The following is a 19,390-nucleotide window of genomic DNA, read 5'->3' as shown; positions in this document are numbered from 1 at the left end:
CAGAAGGTTTGACAGTTATTTATTCCATTATTTTATAGTGTAGTTTACCCAGCAACAAGTCCCTGATGACCTTTCTGTATGAGCCAGAAAAACATCTTCACAAGACCCAGGATGGCCCAGTGGTTAAGATTCTTGACATGCAATAAACAGTCCTGAGTTCGATACCAGTCGGCTTGACAGTAATTTGGTCTACCTTTTGTGTATTTTACCCAGCAGAGAGTCCCTGATTAGCTTTCTATACAAGCCGGATACAGGACTTTTCAAGACTCAGGATAACACAGTGGGTAAGACTGTTGACTTGGAATGAATGGTGCTGAGTTCAATCCCAGGTCAATTGGTCTCCTTTTGTTCCACCTTAAGTCTCTGATTAGCATTTTATATGAGCTGGAAAGAATGGCTTACAAGTGCCAGGATGGCCCAGTGGTTAAGACTCTTGATTGGGATCAAACAGTCCTGGGTTCAATACCAGTCCGGTTGACAGTGTTTTATTCCACTGGTTTATAGTGTTGTTTACAGAGCAACACGTCTCTGATTAGCTTTCTATACAAGCCAGATACAAGATTTCACAAGTCCCAGGGTAGCACAGTGGGTAAGACTGTTGACTTGGAATAAAGGGTGCTGGGTTCAAATCCAGTAAGGTGACTTGAAACTTTGACTGGAGGTGTCAGAAGATATATTTCACCTCCACATGTAATTAAAACATAATTAATTATTTTTTTAACTGTTTCAATTAACTTTTTTTTTTTTTTTTAATCATACCCAGGAGAGCTCATTGGTTAACGCGCTCTATTATTAAGTTTTACTCTTATTCCCCCCACCTCAGGAATTACACTCACATGCTCACTCGCACATACTCATTCATACACACACACACTCTCTCTCACACACACACACACAGGTAACCCCTGAGGTGTATTCATTGACTATTTGACAATTATTATTATCTTTAGCATTGATTTAATTTTTTAACTCTGTTATTCAAGCAACGAGCACATAACATTACTCAATTTATGTCGTTTTGACGACATTCAGCCAAATTAATGATTACTTGTCTGGGGTTTGAACAATGTACCCCTGTATTAGGAGCCCACAGTGTTGACCATTGAGCTATCCTGGGTCCCATCATACGCTGATTTTCGCTCATATACAAATGCAATCAGTGAACTATGATAGAGGTGTAACAAAAACCTACATTTTCCGAGTCACGGATTTGAACCTCATACGACTGACTGAGAGGTAGCAGTCTTAACCATCATGCTATCCAGGGTCTTGTTATCCCTTCATTTTTGTTCATATACAAATGCAATCGGTGAACTATTCTAGAGGTTAAACAAAACAACTAAACTTTTAAAGTACAAGATTTGAACCTACCACTACTGACTGAGATGCAGCAGTCTTAACCACTATGCTATCATGGGTCTTGCAGAATTGGGATTCTGGGGAGCCCACAGTGTTGACTATTAAACTATCCAGAATTTTGTTGATTCGTGATTTTTGTCTATTTACAAATGCAATCAGTGATATATGATAGAGAAAACACTAATTCCTCAACTTTAAAAGTCAAGGATTTGAACTCAGTACTACGGACTCAGAGGCAGCAGTCTTAACCACTGTTCTTTCCCGGGTTTTCTTCACTGATGTAATGGTGAACTAGTAAACTAGTAACCTACGATTGAGGTGATACAAAAACATAGAACCAACTATTTTTCGCCGTGAAAAGAGGTGACATCCCTGCAGCAAACATCTGCTGAGCGCGTCATTCTCGATGTGGGTGGTGCTTCACTTCAGTGTTCAGGTTTGCAGTTAAGTTGCAGTGATAACATAACATTTATAGTACGGTAGATTGTTACTGTGACTGATTTAGTAAGTACGATGACATAAAAGTTCAACAGAAATGAAAGACAGTCGGCAGGATGTCAAAAGGAGACTTTTTTTTTAATTGCAAACAGTTGATACAACATTAAAACTTGTCATGTCACTTTCTCAAACCAATCGCACACTTCAAAATAGAAGCGCTAGGCTTTACATCTAGTTAAACTACATTTACGGTTTCTCCTTAATGTATGGCTTCCTGTTAGCCACCAAACCTAACAAAATAATGCAACATAATGTATTGTAGCGTTCCGGCTGGCTGAAATAATCTGTAAATTATTTTATAATATGTTCTGGTCGAGTTGTCAATTTCAGAATGATTAACAGGCTCAATATTACATTTTATTATTTAATAGAGAAGGTTAAAACATTGTCACGAATGAAGCCACCCCCGTGAAAATGATCTGTCTTGAGTACACTTATTAATGATGAAAAATTATACCTATCTGCGATTCACTTTGAGTTAACTGATCGTGGAAAATTATTTTAATCGTTTGACAGCCCTAAAATATAAATATATACATATATATATACATACATATGTATATATACATTGTTGGGACTAACGCGTTACAAAGTAACGCTGTTAGTTTCGGCGGTAACTAGTAATCTAACGCGTTATTTTTTATATTCAGTAACTCAGTTACCGTTACTACATGATGCGTTACTGCGTTATTTTACGTTACTTTTGATGTAGTATCGGCTAGAAACAGAAGCGCTGCGGTGTCGTTCTTCTGAATCTTCCTCTGTCACAAGCCGGACAGAAGAAAAGAGGCGCGGTCTATGTGTGTGTCTGGGTGTGGGTGTGGGGAGGGGAGGCACACGCGTGATCCGCGGTTTGATATATGAAACAAACAAAAAAAAGTTGTTGGCACGTTCAGTCCACACACAGCGTGGTCATGGCGAGCGGAGTAACGGAGGAGCTTGAACGCCCCGCACCATTGAATCGGTGTGTTTATAGGTGCAGACTCGGTTGTGCAAAACGAGGGTTTTAAACACATGCTGAACGTGCTTGAGCCACATTACAACACCCACTTCAGCGATAAGATTGTGCCAGATCTTTATGAGCAGGAGAAGAAAAAAGTTGTGGATGAACTAACCCGAGCATCATCTGTTGCGCTCATGACAGACGGGTGGACGTCCAGGGGAACTATAAGCGCTCACTTCATCACAGCAGACTGGGAGATGAGAAGACACGCCCCCTCTACGAGAGTCACCTTGCGCAGGTACTGACACAAGCAGTGGAGAAATGGAAGATAAAGATATCCCAGTCACACGTGATGATGCCAAAAATCAAATAATTACAGTGAATGAGGCAGGACTGGGACCACAGATAGGTGCTTTGCACATGTAGTGAATTTGGCATCACAGAAGGGAATCTCAGTCAATAAGATGGAGCGCCTCCTTGGGAGGATCAGGAAGGAGGTTTCCTACTTCCACCCAAGCACAACAGCTGCTCAAGTGCTTAAGACAAAGCAAGAAATGCTAAAGTTGCCTACTCGAGCTTATGAGTAGTGCGTTTCAGTAGGCCTTTAAGATACTCTTTAATTTTGGAAAAGTTACTGTAAAGACTCCTGCTGTTGAAATGAATCACAGAAAAGCCTTCCATTTAAACATTTGAATTAAAGTGTTCTTCAGTGTAATACTCACAGTCCACATTAGAGTCCTAATAGAAGGGTCAATGTTATTTTCTAACTCATAGCATTTATGATCATGAAAGTCAAAAGACTTGAATTTTGTGCAGCTCATTTGTTCTTCCATCATGTTTGTTGTCCACACTGTTTCTCTGCACACAGTACACAGCCAAAAAGGAACATTATTCCATTTGTTTATCATCATCATCTTTTTCATTTATATTGTTCAAGTTCCTTCAAGTTTTGGACCACTAACACCCTTGCTTGTTCTGGTGGACCATTCAATCTGATCATTACTTTACAGTTCCTTGTCCATGTGTTCTGGATTCGCTTTCCCTTTTTCAAGATCCTGGCTTGTCTTGCAATTTCTGCGTTTCTCTTTGTGAGATGCTCATTTACATACACTCCGGTGCCTTTAAATTTTTTTCCCAGCTTAAGCATTTCAATTTTATGTTTTCTACTCACAAAACGGATGATGATGTTGGATCTGTTGTTTTGTTTCAGTGGAATGGTGTGGCATGCAGCTATACTTGAACTGCATACAGGAATTCCTTTGTTATTGAAGAAGTTGATGACTTGCTGCTCAAGCGTGTGCAGTCTTTCAAGCTCTTCAATCTTCTTGTCTTTGATTATTGCCTTCAGCTGCTTAATTTCATCAATTAAGTCCAGAAGGCCCGTTTGCTGTTTTGCCGAGTTCCTCTGACATGAAATTCAGAGACCATTTCTTCTGCCAACTTCTTAGTCGCCATTCTTTAGTGAGGAAAAGTACTTTTAGAATCCAGTTGATCTTTCAGAATACTTTCTGATTCCAGGCAATCCAGTATTGATGGCTTGTCAGTGCATTGAAGCACATGTCATCAAAAAGTATCCAACAAGTCCAAAATCACAAAAATGATCCGGCAGTTCAATGTTTATCTTCCTTATAAACATGAAGATGTTGCTCTGCTAGATGGATGTCAACTTATTTTCAAGATTTTTCATGAATTGTTGGAGCTGTATGACCCAGTGTTGGGTCATACAGCCCTTTATTGCTAATTGTCTGACAGACAATTAGCAATAAAGTAATCATTGGAAAATTAAACCAAAAAATTGAGTAGTTGGTTGGTTAATTAATGAACACTTATTGGTTAATTGAAAAAAATAAAAATAAAATCAACATAAAACATTTTTTATTAAATTTGTTCATTATCGTTAATTAATACATTTCCAATTACTCAATTTTTCATTTAATTTTCCAATGTATTACTCTAATTGTCTGTCAGACCCAGAAGAGCTAATTGGTCAACGCCCACAATGATTAATTATTCATGTTCCTATTCCCACCCATCCCAGCCTAGGAATTACAATGGTACACTTACCAACTATAGCCTCGGCACACAGGAGGAGCTAACCCCCGAGGTTACCCTTGACCTTTGGACTATAGACAATTTATTATTATTACCCATACTTACCTTTTTAACTAAAAGTTAATTAACCCACTACCACTTAGCTTTACTCTGTGTGGGGGAGGTGAAACACCCCCACATTGTCCGGCATCCCCACTCCTGCATACTTTGGCTTGGCAAGCCAATCAACCTAGACTAGGATTGAACCCAGGATCCTTTGATTGGAGCTACCTGTTTAACCATTCAGCTATTCTTGAAGCAAGATTTCCGCCCCCAATGACATATTTATTTGAGAAGCTGTCTCAGAAAATTATGATATAAAACAGTAACAGCTCAACCATGACTTGGATTTGAACCTAGTATCCTTTGATTGGAAGTTAGCTGCTTTAACCACTCAACTATCCTTGGTCTGCCAATTGAGAGTTTTCGGGCCCCAATGACATTTGAGTTAGAGTTAGCTGCCTTAACCACTCAGCTATCATTTGTCTGCTCGAGCCAAGATTTTGGGCCCCAATGACATATTTAATTGAGAACCTGTCTCAGTAAACAATGATATAAAACAGTAACTCCTCCAGTTGGAGGTTTCAGTCACTGCACGACATGATGTGGATTTGAAACCAATCCCCTTTGAGTGAGAACTAGCTGTCTTAACCACTCAGCTATCCTTTTTCTGCCAAGTCACCGTTATCGGGCCCCAATGACATAACCTGTCTTAGTAAACTACGATATAAAACAGTAACTCCCCCAGCTGGAGCTTTCCTAGTCACCGCTCGACCATGACTTGGATTTGAACCTAGTTCCCTTTGATTTGGAGCTAGCTGTTTAACCACTCAGTTCATATGTGAGTCAAGTTAGGTGGCCAAATTATTTTGGCAATATAGTGTACATTGCGGACAATAACTGATAGTCTGCTTTGCCAGTCCAAATGCATTTACAGTTTTCCGTAGTACAGTAGCCCGCATTCTCGTTGTCTCCCCTTCGAGAAATGGACAAAGTTTTTCGCTAAGTAGAGTCACAGCTGACCTGGACATTTGAAAGTTCTCTTGCCGTTTCTGTGGCACAACACACTCGTTGACAAACATATCCCACCAAGCTGCCGTTCAACTGCTATGTTGCCGTCTGAGTTTCCTTCTCTTAGGGTATTCATGTGTGATTTCCACAAGCGGCTGTACATGTACAAGAAGGAGAAACACGGGCATGTCTGGATGACTCGCCTCTATCTGTTCAGTGGTTACCTCCGAGTTACGATACCGCTTGTTATGAAGCTGGCTGTGGCGCGTTCTTTCTGACGTCACGTCCTGTGTGGGGTGCGGTCTTTCTGGCGTCACTTCCTCTCTGAACTCAGTTTGTAAACGATCGATGAGTCCATACAAAGCTAAGTGCCGGACATTCAAGAAATACACAGCGCTTTTACCCGTGGAAAAAAATTATCCAAGGCGGGGGACCTTAAACGATGGGTTAGTGTGGCTGACACGGGTCTTAGGCGAAATAATTATTTGTTTAAGGAGTAATGTAGACAGGGGACAACATCATATCTGGCATGAGAAGCTACAAAAATGACGACGTTAAACACGTTAAACAACAACCATGCCCATTTTCATCAAGAGAAAGATGAAAATGGGCATGGTTGATGAGTTTTGTCAGCCTCCATAGATGGACACAAAATGAAAAGATAAACGCTGCAACTGTGTTCCTCCAGCTACCCCCCTCCGGTACAACTGGTCTTGCTTTAGCCTCACGCCAACACAATTATGAGGGGCATGACCGCAACAAGCTGTGTTGAGGAAAGGCCTAAGAGGGCGTGGAGTTTCTGTCTGCATTTTTAAGGCTTCTGACCCATTTGTAAGTTTTCTGTCAACATACTTGCGTCCCGCTGTTGCTCATTCTTGTTGCATTTGTAATGACCATTTGCATGTCAGGCTCAGGTGAGTGTGGCTTGCATATTTAATAAAAAAGCAAAAGCTATAGTGCAGCTGGGGAATGCACCCGAGGCATTGGTAAAGCTATGCAGGAACAAAGTTAAACAGCACACTAAATAAAACAGAAAGTGATGAGCCCGTCCTGTTCAACGGTCTATTGAGGTATTTTTTTAAATTTACATTCATTACATTATTATGCTCGATCAAAAGATTGAAAACGTGTTTTTTCAACAGACTTAAAGATGCATTCTGAGCCACTTGCTAAAATAAAACATCGGGTCAATGTAAAATGTGCCATCATTGTTAATAAATTCTATCATTACAACAACATGACTGTAAATAGTTAGCTACTTCCGTTGGACTGTGGTTTTTATTCAATATAATAAGTTATTGTGAAAAGTATGGTCATTTAAAAATGTTCTGTTTAACCACTAATGGTAACATAAGCAAGCCGGCAGTAGACTTGCTACATTTTTTACTTGAAATATTTTACTTTAGGCAAGTTACAAATCACTGTGAATTGTATCTTAAAACAATTTAACTTAAAATGAAAAATCATCTATTGATTTACTGTGAGCAAGCGCTTCACAGAAACTTGATAGTGGTTTCTAATTCATGGCATACAGTGGGCTGGCTGAGTCCTGACTGGCTAATCTGGACCGAAGTCTGGACTTTAGAGAAGCCCTGCAATAGACCTTTAATAACTTTTGGGTCCAGTTATTGTCCTGCGTGTATTGTCATGTGTCTTTGCATGCTACATTTGACAGAGAATTTTTTAGCACAAACTGAACAGCTGAAAGGTTTTTCTCCTGAGTGCGTTCTCATGTGTATTTGCATGCTACTATTGACAGAGAATCTTTTACCGCACACTGAACAGCTGAAAGGTTTTTCTCCTGTGTGTGTTCTCATGTGTGCTTGAATATTACTTCTGTCAGAGAATCTTTTACCACAAATTGAACAGCTGAAAGGTTGTTCTCCCGTGTGTCTTCTCATGTGTTTTTGAGTGTTACTTCTGTTAGGGAATCTTTTCCCACACACTGTACAACTGAAAGGTTTTTCGCCCGTGTGTGTTCTCATGTGCATATGCATGCTACATTTGTCAGCTAATCTTTTACCACAAATTGAACAACGGAATAGTTTTTTCCCTCTGTGTGTTCTCATGTGCTTAGACAAATCGATGTTTCTGACAAAAGTTTTACCACAAACTGAACAACTAAACATTTTTTCTACAATATGTGTCCTCACATGTCTTAGCATATTATTTTTGCCAGAGAATCTTTGACTGCAAACTGAAGAACTGAAAGGATTTTCTCCTGCGTGTGTTCTCATATGTCTAGTCAAACTAGATTTTACAACAAACCCCTTTGCACAAACTGAACAACTGAAAGGTTTTTCTCCTGTGTGTGTTCTTCTGTGTGATTCCATGTTTACATCAACGTCCGATATTATGTCGTCACTATCTGATAGCGGAGCTAAGAGCTTGTCTGCTTGTGATCCTCCACAGTGGTCTCCATCAGCTTCTGTTATGTGTTGGGTTGACCTGCTGCTAGAAGGTTCCACCTCTCTCTTCTCCTCACTTGGACTGTGATGAAGCTGTGAGGACTCAGGTGGTTTGTCTTCAGTCTTCACAGAGACAACTGTCAGTGGAAACTTGGTGAGATCAGCCTCCTCCTGCCCTAGAAGACTCTCTCCCTGCTGACTGATCCACACTTCCTCCTCTTCCTCTTTAACAAAAGGGTAATGTGGCGCCTCTTCTTCTTCTTTAACATGAGGGGGCTTTGGCTCCTCTTCTTCCTCTTTAAAATGACATTGTGGCTCTTTGAAATCGTCTTCGTGGCGAGGAGGCTGTGGCTCCTCGTCTTCCTCTTTAAAATGTGTGAGCTGTGGCTCCTTCTCTTTGTCATTAAAATGGAGGTGCTGCGAAGCCTCCTGATCCAAAGTGAAGCACACCCGATGCAATCGAGGGACACGTTCTCCCTGATATCCAATCAGCTGCTGGATGTCTGCAGAACACAAACAAAACACACATTTTAACTTTGACACTTCAAATATTAAACAGTGCATGAAATATAAATAGGGGACAGTGTGTTGGTAAACTTATGTCATCTTGTAAGTCAAAATATTTGTATTACATGTTCACAGGCTTTCATTCAGTCTCTCAGTTTTGTTTTTTATACATGCACATCACTTTAATATTGCTACACAATACATTTCTTAGATAGGTTGATTGGCAACACTAAATGGTCCCTAGTGTGTGAATGTGAGTGTGAATGTTGTCTGTCTATCTGTGTTGGCCCTGCGATGAGGTGGCGACTTGTCCAGGGTGTACCCCGCCTTCCGCCCGAATGCAGCTGAGATAGGCTCCAGCACCCCCCGCGACTCCAAAAGGGACAAGCGGTAGGAAATGGATGGATGGATGGATGGATACATTTCCTAGGACTCTTGTACTTGGTATGGTAATGGTAAATGGGTTATACTTGTATAGTGCTTTTCTACCTTCAAGGTATATGAATGCATTTCCAACATGCATACATACATACTTGTGATGACACTGTTTCCCACACATTCATTTATTTGTGGCGACCCGCCACGAAAGAATTACGTCCGCCACAAATAGATTTTTCGGCTTTTGACTCGCTCGACCGCTCATAAAAGCAATGGGACTCTGTCTGTGAATGTAGCTTGTAGTTACAATTCCGGTGCAGTAGGTGGCGGTAGCCTACTATGCATTGTAACTCCGCCAATAGCATTTAATTCACCTGGTGGGCCAGAAGAAGAAGAAGAAGACGACGACGACGAAGTAAAAGAAGAACGGACCGACCGGATCAAAATACGAGGGTAAGACGTCTTGGCAAACAAGTTCAAAAGTGGTCCGAACCTGTGCAGTGTGCAGCACCGACTCGGATTTTCTTAATTTTTATTTTCGGGATTTGAATGCATTTATTTTGAAAGGACAGCTGGAGAGAGACGGGGGAGGGGGGGAGAGAGGGTGAGAGGGGGGATTGACGCGGAGAAAAGCGACTGTCAGGTGGGATCGAACTGGGTCGCCGCAGCGGGTGCTCTACCAGGTGAGATAGGTTATAGCTGCATCGCTCGCGGCTCGTCATATATTTAACGTTAATCCGCGATTTCACCGAGCGTTTCACTGACGGTGAGCAGCCTGGCGCTGCTTCATTAACACCGCCGCTGTTTGACTCGGGGGCCGGGGCAGACGCACGCAGTAACAGTCACCTGTTACCATACCGACGAGCTAACGTGTTCAGGTTATAACACTGTTGTCAATAAACACACGTGGAGACGGTGCTTCAGATACTGCATTAATACTGAAGCTAAATTGTCCACTGTCCACTGAGCATGTGAATGCAATGAAAAGAATAAAATCTGAGCCAATCAGCTGTTAAAATGTTGTCCAGGTTAATGTTTTGGCCATTGAAGGTCCTTCATTTCAAGATTTTTATTAATTTATTATTATTATTTTTTTAAATGTATTTTTTATATATTTTTTTAATCTTATTATTTATTTGTGTGTGGCGTCGCGCGGGTCTCGCTTCCTGTTGGGTGGGGTCCGTGCCCGTCTGGCCCGACCTTGCGCTGTGCGGTCTCTGTTGGTGACTTGATGTGGTGGCGGCGCGGCGCGGCCCCCATGTCTGGTCTGGATGCTGTGTCTCGGTTGTTTGGGCGGTGGCGTGTTTGTGCGTGTTTGGGTTGGGGTGTTGGTGTCTCTTGTTTGCGTGTTGGCGTTTGGGCTGACTGGCGGGCTGGCGCTGGCTGGTCTCTGTGATCCTGTTGGCGTGTGGTTGCCGGTCGCGGTCTTTTTTGGTCACTTTGATTTGATTGGGTGGTGCTGGCGGTCTGGGGGTATTGCAGCTGCTGTTTCTGCTGCCGTTTGTTTGTGGTGTGGGTGCCCGTGGCTGCTGGGTCTGGTGCAGGGGCGTGGCTGATGTTGTGACTGGTGGCAGCGCGCGCGCGTGGTGGTTGTCGGGGCTGACGAACTGTGTATATGTATGTATATGTGTGTGTATGTGTATGTATGTATGTATATATATGTGTATGTATAAGTGTGTGTATGTGTATGTATGTATGTATATATATGTGTATGTATATGTGTGTGTATGTGTATGTATGTATGTATGTATGTATATATATGTGTATGTGTATATGTGTGTATGTATAGGTGTATGTGTGTATGTGTACATGTATATGTGTATGTGTATGTATATGTATATAATGTATATGTATATATGTTACATACATATATACATATACATACACATACACATATACATGTACTCCCGGGATAATTTCTGTCTCGCCTCCACAAGGACCTGGATAATTACCAAGGTCTTGGGGTCTTTAACATACAGCATGAGGAGGAGAGGGACAGGAGAGGACGGGGGCAAGGAGATGGCCAGGAAGCCACAAGGGAGGGGCAGTGGGCCAGATTCCAGCAAGAGGTAAATAATGATGGTCATCGCCGCTGACGCCGCCACCCCCCGCCCCCCGACCACACCACCACAAATAGATGCCTGTCCTGTGGGAAACACTGGATGATATTGATATGATATCGCAGACAACAACCAATGATCATCAAGTGTGTCATGAACACTTTTTCTGCCATCACCGTTGACCGACACACGTTAACACAATGAGATTATTTGTGTTCTCCTGTGCGTTGTGTTAAAAGTGGCTAAACAACCAATGAATTCAAGTTAAAACATTCCTTTAGTCCCAACCACTAAAAACGCTTCAAAAGCGGTACAGTACATAGGCGCCGACAATGCCAAGCACCCTCGTGGGATTGATGGCAAATTTCAATCTTTAAAATAATTTTTGTAAAATCAATCTTGTTGTTAATTTTGTGGCGAGTTTGGTCCGTTATACACAATAAATAAGTCACAAATCATAAAGTCTGTAATTATCAGAGCCTAACCAAGATTTCATTGTGCCTGATAATGAATTAATGCCACAATCATCTTGACTTTTGAACACACTGCACATGAGCGAAAGAAGGGCATACTTACTCAACAGCCATACATGTTGATGGTGGCGGTATGAACAATGCCAACACTGTCATACACATGTGGCATATAGTGAAACCATACTAAACAACAACGACAAACATGTTTTGGAAGAATATTTGCACCGTAACACAACATAAACACTACAGAACAAATTCCCAGAATTCACTGCAGCACCAACTCTTCCGGTACACTACAATATAAACAAACGCCATTGGTGGATCTACACCTAACATCCACTGTAATGATACCACATACAATAGCGTATCTAGTCCATACTACTATGATTTTTATCAATATTTTTTAACATCACAAAATCTTCTTTCTTTTTTTTAACATTTATATTATGTTTATAAACTCAGGAAATACGTCCCTGGACACATGAGGACTTTGAATATGACCAATGTATGATCCTGTAACGACTTGGTATCGGATCGATACCCAAATTTGTGGTATCATCCAAAACTAATGTAAAGTATCAAACAAGAGAAGAATAAGTGATTATTACATTTTAACAGAAGTGTAGATAGAACATGTTGAAAGAGAAAGTAAGCAGATATTAACAATAAATGAACAAGTAGATTAATAATTCATTTTCTACCACTTGTCCTTAATAATTTCGACAAAATAATAGAATGATAAATGACACAATATGCTACTGCATACGTCAGCAGCTAAATTAGGAGCCTTTGTTTGCTTACTTAATACTAAAAGACAAGTTGTCTTGTATGTTCACTATTATATTTAAGGACACAATTGCAATAAGAAACATATGTTTAATGTACCATAAGTTTTTTTTGTTAAAATAAAGCCAATAATGACATTTTTTGTGGTCCCCTTTATTTAGAAAAGTACCAAAAAGTACCAAAAAGTACCGAAATACTTTTGGTACCGGTACCGTAACCAAAATACTGGTATCAGGACAATACTAATACACACACACCGAGCACCCACTGGAAGAAATGTACATCAGCGCCTATGGTACCGTGAATATGGTGTGATGAGTAAGAAACTGGGCTTGAAATGGAAGGGGGGGATTTTAAAAAATCTCCATGAGGACAAGCCAGCATTGTAAAAAAAAATCCTTATTTTTATGACACTGTGTGGCTTATGCGGTGTTCTATGTCATCGTTTGCTGCATTGGGGGAAGCATGCTCAAAGACAGGAACAGATTTAATGAAGAGATTAAGAGAGCTGACTACGTCCTAGGCTGCCCAGTAGACAGCATTGAGGACACGGCCAAAAGAAAGATGTTGACAAAGTTGACATCTATAATGTCCAATGCTTCTCATCTCATGCGTGATTTTGTGGAGACTGTTACATCCACAGTGCAAGAAGGAGCTCTGCCGCAAGAACACATTTTTGTGATTACTGTGATCTTTTTTCCTGGTGTGCAATACTGGTGTTAAAATTGTTTTTTTGTTGTATTTTCATCAACTGCTTGTTTGTCTTTGTGAAAAACATTGGTGGTCAACCATGCCAAGGATTACATGTGGGTCGCGTTCCCAGACATATGGAACTATTGTGCTCCAGACGTCATTCTACACCACAAAACAGATGGAACTTGGAAACGCATGGAGGTCTACAACTTCTTTGTGTGTGTCTGGGTCAAGGACATTGGTATCAAGACTTTCTCGGATAAATATGCATCATTTTTGCTCGGGTAAGGTTGCATTTCATGATTTGACTTCACGTCTACTGCCATGTTTGTTGTTGTTGTTGCACGCGTCGCTTCATTCCTAACTTTAATAAGAGCATCAGTTGTTGACCTTCCTATTCTAAGGCCACTTTGACATGGGTCAAGCAATCCTTTCTGTACTAGATAATATGACAACCTGTTTACAATTACTTTTTGCATTCATTTGGCTAGATGAGCAGTTGGTGCTATTGGCCGATAATTTCGTTGCCTGGCTTACTGAATGGTCAAATCAGGGCGCTCTTCCAACTGGCTGGCATTTCTCCTTCACGCCATATTTTAATAAACAATTTAAGTACAACAATCATTGCTTCTTCAGGCAGCTCTTTAAACATGGCATAACATAACTGATATTTTCCTGGTGCTGAAAACCCACTTCTGTGCAAGGCTTTTTTAAATTCATGCATGGTAAAATCCAATCCATCTCTCTTGGCTTTTTCTGGACTAATTCTGTATTGTTTCTTAGTATTTCCTCTTTGTGCTGGTTGTGGGTTGGGTCCAAATGACACCACAAAGTATATCTGCAAACTTCTTCCCAAGTAAGTCCGCCTTTTCATTATTTTTAACAGCGCAGTAATTTCCTTTAACAAGTACCGGTATTTTCACACTTTGCGTCTTCCTGATCATTTTCCTAACCCAGGGGTCGGCAACCCAAAATGTTGAAAGAGCCATATTGGACCAAAAATACAAAAACAAATCTGTCTGGTACCGCAAAAAGTAAAAGCCATATTACATACAGATAGTGTGTCATGAGATATAAATTGAATCAAGATGACTTAAAGGAAACTAAATGACCTCAAATATACCTACAAATGAGGCATAATGATGCAATATGTACATATAGCTAGCCTAAATAGCATGTTAGCATCGATTAGCTTGCAGTCATGCAGTGACCAAATATGTCTGATTAGCACTCCACACAAGTCAATAACATCAACAAAACTCACCTTTGTGCATTCATGCCCAACGTTAAAAGTCTGGTGGACAAAATTAGACAGAAAAAGAAGTGGCATAAAACACGTCCTAGAAAGTCGGAGAAAGTTATACATGTAAACAAAGTACGGTGAGTTCAAGGACCGCCAAAATTAGTAGGAAAAAACGGTGCTCGCCAAATACTCAAAATCAGTGAAGCATGTTTAATATAAACAGTGTGCTTTATAACAGTTATGGAGGTTTGTGTCATGTTTGTACTCCTACAGAAACCATATGAAAACAATTTTTTTTCCTTCCCCCCCATCTTTTCCCATTTTTCATACATTTTTGAAAAAGCCCCAGAGAGCCACTAGGGCGGCGCGAAAGAGCCGCATGCGGCTCTAGAGCCGCGGCGGGTTGCCGACCCCTGTCCTAACCATTGTCTACACTTCTCTTAGTTGCATCTCCGCACCGATAGATGAACAAAATTGTCTCCAAGCATTCCTCTTTGCAATTTTTATTATTTTCCATGCTTTGACAAATATTACAGGGAGACAGAACAGGATCGCTAACGGGTCTGCCAACTTCCGGAGCCCCTTACAAAAAAGGTGAGAAACAGGAAAACGCTGGGGGTGAGCAAAAAAAAATTCGGTCTCAGCCGGGGCCCCTGGAGAGAGGGTCCAGACTGAGGCCAAGAGGAAAAAAACTCATAGCCATAGCACACATATACATGTGTGTAAAAAGGAAACATCAAAGAACGGACATTAAAGGGGAACATTATCACCAGACCTATGTAAGCGTCAATATATACCTTGATGTTGCAAATAAAAGACCATATATTTTTTTAACCGATTTCCGAACTCTAAATGGGTGAATTTTGGCGAATTAAACGCTTTTCTATTATTCGCTCTCGGAGCGATGACGTCACAATGTGACGTCACATCGGGAAGCAATCCGCCATTTTCTCAAACACATTACCAACGCCGAGTCAAATCAGCTCTGTTATTTTCCGTTTTTTCGACTGTTTTCCGTACCTTGGAGACATCATGCCTCGTCGGTGTGTTGTCGGAGGGTGTAACAACACGAACAGGCACGGATTCAAGTTGCACCAGTGGCCCAAAGATGCGAAAGTGGCAAGAAATTGGACGTTTGTTCTGCACACTTTACCGACGAAAGCTATGCGACGACAGAGATGGCAAGAATGTGTGGATATCCTGCGACACTCAAAGCAGATGCATTTCCAACGACAAAGTCAAAGAAATCTGTGAGCGGATGAGGGTATGTCTACAGAATATATTAATTGATGAAAACTGGGCTGTCTGCACTTTCAAAGTGCATGTTGTTGCCAAATGTATTTCATATGCTGTAAACCTAGTTCATAGTTGTTAGTTTCCTTTAATGCCAAACACAAACCAATCGTTGCTTAGAAGGCGATCGCCGAATTCGTCCTCGCTTTCTCCCGTGTCGCTGGCTGTCGTGTCGTTTTCGTCGGTTTCGCTTGCATACGGTTCAAACCGATATGGCTCAATAGTTTCAGTTTCTTCTTCAATTTCGTTTTCGCTACCTGCCTCCACACTACAACCATCCGTTTCAATACATGCGTAATCTGTTGAATCGCTTAAGCCGCTGAAATCCGAGTCTGAATCCGAGCTAATGTCGCTATAACTTGCTGTTCTATGCGCCATGTTTGTTTGTATTGGCATCACTATGTGACGTCACAGGAAAATGGACGGGTGTATATAACGATGGTTAAAATCAGGCACTTTGAAGCTTTTTTTAGGGATATTGCGTGATGGGTAAAATTTTGAAAAAAACTTTGAAAAATAAAATAAGCCACTGGGAACTGATTTTTTATGGTTTTAACCCTTCTGAAATTGTGATAATGTTCCCCTTTAAAGATATTAAAAGAGCAGAGCTGATGCAACCAGCCACTTCTACACACAGCCACAAAAATAAAACCACAACAAAAAAAACAAAAACATAGGCCTCTGCGGTGTTCCACGCCATCGTCTGCTGGGAGCATGGCCGGAGATAGGAGCAAACCCAACAAAGCAACAGTCCGTATGGATGAGCAAGGATACGTCCAAGGAGACCAAGGTGTCCGAGACCTGCTCATTCAGCCAAGACACTGTGAAGCTTGTCCGTCCCGGCGCTAAGCGCTAACTCCGCAGCCCTGTCTTTTCATCCGCATCTCCTCCAGTCTCTCCAAATGGAGTCTGGTGTGGCACAGACCCAGCAGCTGGTCTCCATGGCCAAAAGGCTCCCGGGATGCAGATACAGAAGTTCACAAAAACTGTGTTTGTCTAATTAGCGAGACGATCTGCAAGGGCGGTCACTCTCTTTGCAGCTGCGGCCGTTTGCACCACAAATAAACGTTAGAAATGATAACCGCTTTAAAACTCCCCACAGTTAGTATTACCGAATTAAATTAAAATGATCAAAGAAGTATCTGTTTTGAAGAGCAGGAAGGTATCAGTTTCTGACTGGAAATAAAATACTGCGCTTTCCAAGTGCAAGAAAAAACAGAAAGTGGTTCATAAAGGCAGTGTTTGTGCACGTGAATAAAGAATGGTTAAAACAGAATGTTTTTTGTCCACCTGTCATCAGGTGTCTGAGTTGGATCAGCAATGATATCACTAATTGTTTCATTCTGACACAATTTTTGTTGTAGCATTTTGTAGTTTTGTATTGTAAGATCTGAATTGTCACGTTCTGCATTGGCAAATATAGCAGCATTGCTCATTGAGCTCTTATGTTATGTGAATGTGGAGATAAAAAGCAAGTATAGCTCCACCTCTAGTCATAACTGTGGTGCCTGGATGAACATCAGTTACAAACATTGTATAGATATGTGGATGTTGTGCTTACTTGGACTGTGATGACGCTTAGAGGACTTAGGTGGTTTGTCTTCATGGTCTTCAGTCTTCACAGAGACAACAGTCAGTGGAAACTTGGTGAGATCAGCCTCCTCCTGCCCGAGAAGACACTCTCTCTCCGGAGTGATCCACACTTCCTCGTCTTCCTCTTTAGAGTGGGGGGGCTGCTGGATGTCTGTTGGGTAAATAAGCAAATGATATTAAGAGAGTATATAAATAGTTATTTGACTTACACTGTTAACACAATCAGATGATTTGTGCTCTCATGTGTGTTGTGTTAAAAGTGTGTAACTAAACAACCACTAAAAACATGGGGGACGACTTTCTTATGTCCCAGCCACTAAAATCACTTTAAAATCAGTTTGGTTAACTATTCAACACTTTATCCATTATTTCTGTATACATGTCGGCCTATCGCGCTTACGTATATTGTATCTCTATCCTCAACCTTGTTAAGTTAAAGTTAAAGTACCCATGATTGTCACACGCACACAATAGGTGTGGCGAAATGATTCTCTGCATTTGACCCATCCCCCTTGATCACCCCCTGGCAGGTGAGGGGAGCAGTGAGCAGCAGCGGTGGCCGCGCACGGGAATATTTTTGGGGGATTTAACCCCCAATGCCAACCCTTGATGCTGAGTGCCAAGCAGGGAGATAATGAGTCCCATTTTTGTAGTTTTTGGTATGACTTGGCCGGGGTTTGAACTCACGACCTACCGATCTCAGGGCGGACACTCTCACCGCAAGGCCACAGGTAAAGGAAATTAAACAAAAAATATTCTCAAAACTGTTCAAACATTCTTAACACGTTTTTATCATAACATCTAATAATATTCAACATTTTTAGTGATTGTTTATGGCTCCAAAATAACTTCTAAAAACTTGTTTTATTATGTGGTGTTTTTATGGAGTATCTCCATCAACACAACTCCCACATTCACTTGGAGACCATCTACGGCACGCTGAAAGAAAGTCAGTCACCTTTATGTTCTTTTCATAAATCAACTGTTGACTACTTTGCTTATTGAAATATGATTGAAAATAAATGTTAATTTCACTTAATGATGCATGTGGGTCAAAATCAGTAAGTGAAGATAGCCATGAAATTATGAATTATATTGATTACAATGTCAAACATATTTAGTGACTATGTGAGTTTTGTGTAAACATGTTGATACAAATTATTACAAACTGAGAGGAACATCAACCTCATAAATATTGTCTGAAACTGTCTCCTTTGCATGAACAATATACAAACAATTAATCTTCCTAAAAACAACATATTTAACAATAGTGTTAATAATCACATATAAAGTTAGTAAACATGTGAGAGTAAGAAGTAACCAAACCTGTTCTGTCTAACACAACTTGATGTTTCTTGAAAACAGCGTCCAGTAGTTGATGTTGTCGCTCTTTCTCCTCTTTTGTTGGACAAAGTTCCTCCTCGTACTCTGCTATCGTTCTTTCGCACATTTTCACACAATCACAACACTTTACACTCACACGTGATCTCTGCTTGGCGACGTGTTGATAACTTCTGCGTCTCTTTGATAGCAGCTAACAAGCTAAGCTAACTAGCAAGCTAAGCTAACTCCAAGCTAAGCTAACGAAGCGTCAAAATGTGCTCAGACTAATGTATCCGTATACAAACAGTTATTAACGACGTTTACTCTATTAAAAACATATGTGTGTACATGTACGCACTGATTAAGAACAAAGAACCATAATAACCACAATAACGTCCTCTCCATCAAACGCCATTTTGTCTTCTTCTTCTTTTTTGGTGTAATGGTAGTTGGCAGGCAACCTTGTGGTGTGCATTACCGCCACCTTTTGATATGGAGTGTGGACCGAGATGGAACCCGACTCTATATTATTTTATGTAATCCCGTTTTATACGAAATATTGTCTTGTGTCTGATGCTATGCCTAAATCCGAGCACACGACTGCTTTTCTTGCATTATTTTCCCCTATCCTCTACCTAGCTATATAAATTGCGACTAATTACCCCGTAAAAAAACCCCGATAAATTATCGCTGATTATTTTATTCAATATTATGTTTCCGTGTGGGATAAC

General features: G+C 40.8%; 1 protein-coding gene across 1 annotated transcript; it reads right to left on the bottom strand.

Moving 5' to 3' along the window:
- Nucleotides 1–1,954: 1,954 nt before the first annotated feature.
- LOC140676638 (uncharacterized) lies at nt 1,955–19,109 on the bottom strand. Its single transcript, XM_072915573.1, has 3 exons — nt 18,663–19,109; nt 17,305–17,487; nt 1,955–8,813 (listed from the first exon to the last, which is right to left on the bottom strand). The coding sequence occupies exons 1-3, from the start codon at nt 18,784–18,786 to the stop codon at nt 7,528–7,530; spliced, it is 1,593 nt and encodes a 530-aa protein (XP_072771674.1). The 5' UTR covers nt 18,787–19,109; the 3' UTR covers nt 1,955–7,527.
- Between the last annotated feature and the right edge of the window lie 281 nt (nt 19,110–19,390).

Source organism: Nerophis lumbriciformis, linkage group LG21 (genome assembly GCF_033978685.3).
Source record: "Nerophis lumbriciformis linkage group LG21, RoL_Nlum_v2.1, whole genome shotgun sequence".
Taxonomy (NCBI): domain Eukaryota; kingdom Metazoa; phylum Chordata; class Actinopteri; order Syngnathiformes; family Syngnathidae; genus Nerophis; species Nerophis lumbriciformis.
Note: the sequence above shows the minus strand (reverse complement) of the source record. Positions and strands in the feature narration are given on the sequence as shown.

Excerpts from the sequence above, each read along its gene's own strand:
- LOC140676638 (XM_072915573.1), bottom strand. The coding sequence starts at position 18,786 with ATGTGCGAAAGAACGATAGCAGAGTACGAGGAGGAACTTTGTCCAACA. Across the intron at positions 17,488-18,662 it reads AGTTGTGTTAGACAGAACAG|ACATCCAGCAGCCCCCCCAC; the intron begins GTTTGGTTACTT and ends TTTACCCAACAG. Across the intron at positions 8,814-17,304 it reads TAAGCGTCATCACAGTCCAA|ACATCCAGCAGCTGATTGGA; the intron begins GTAAGCACAACA and ends TGTGTTCTGCAG.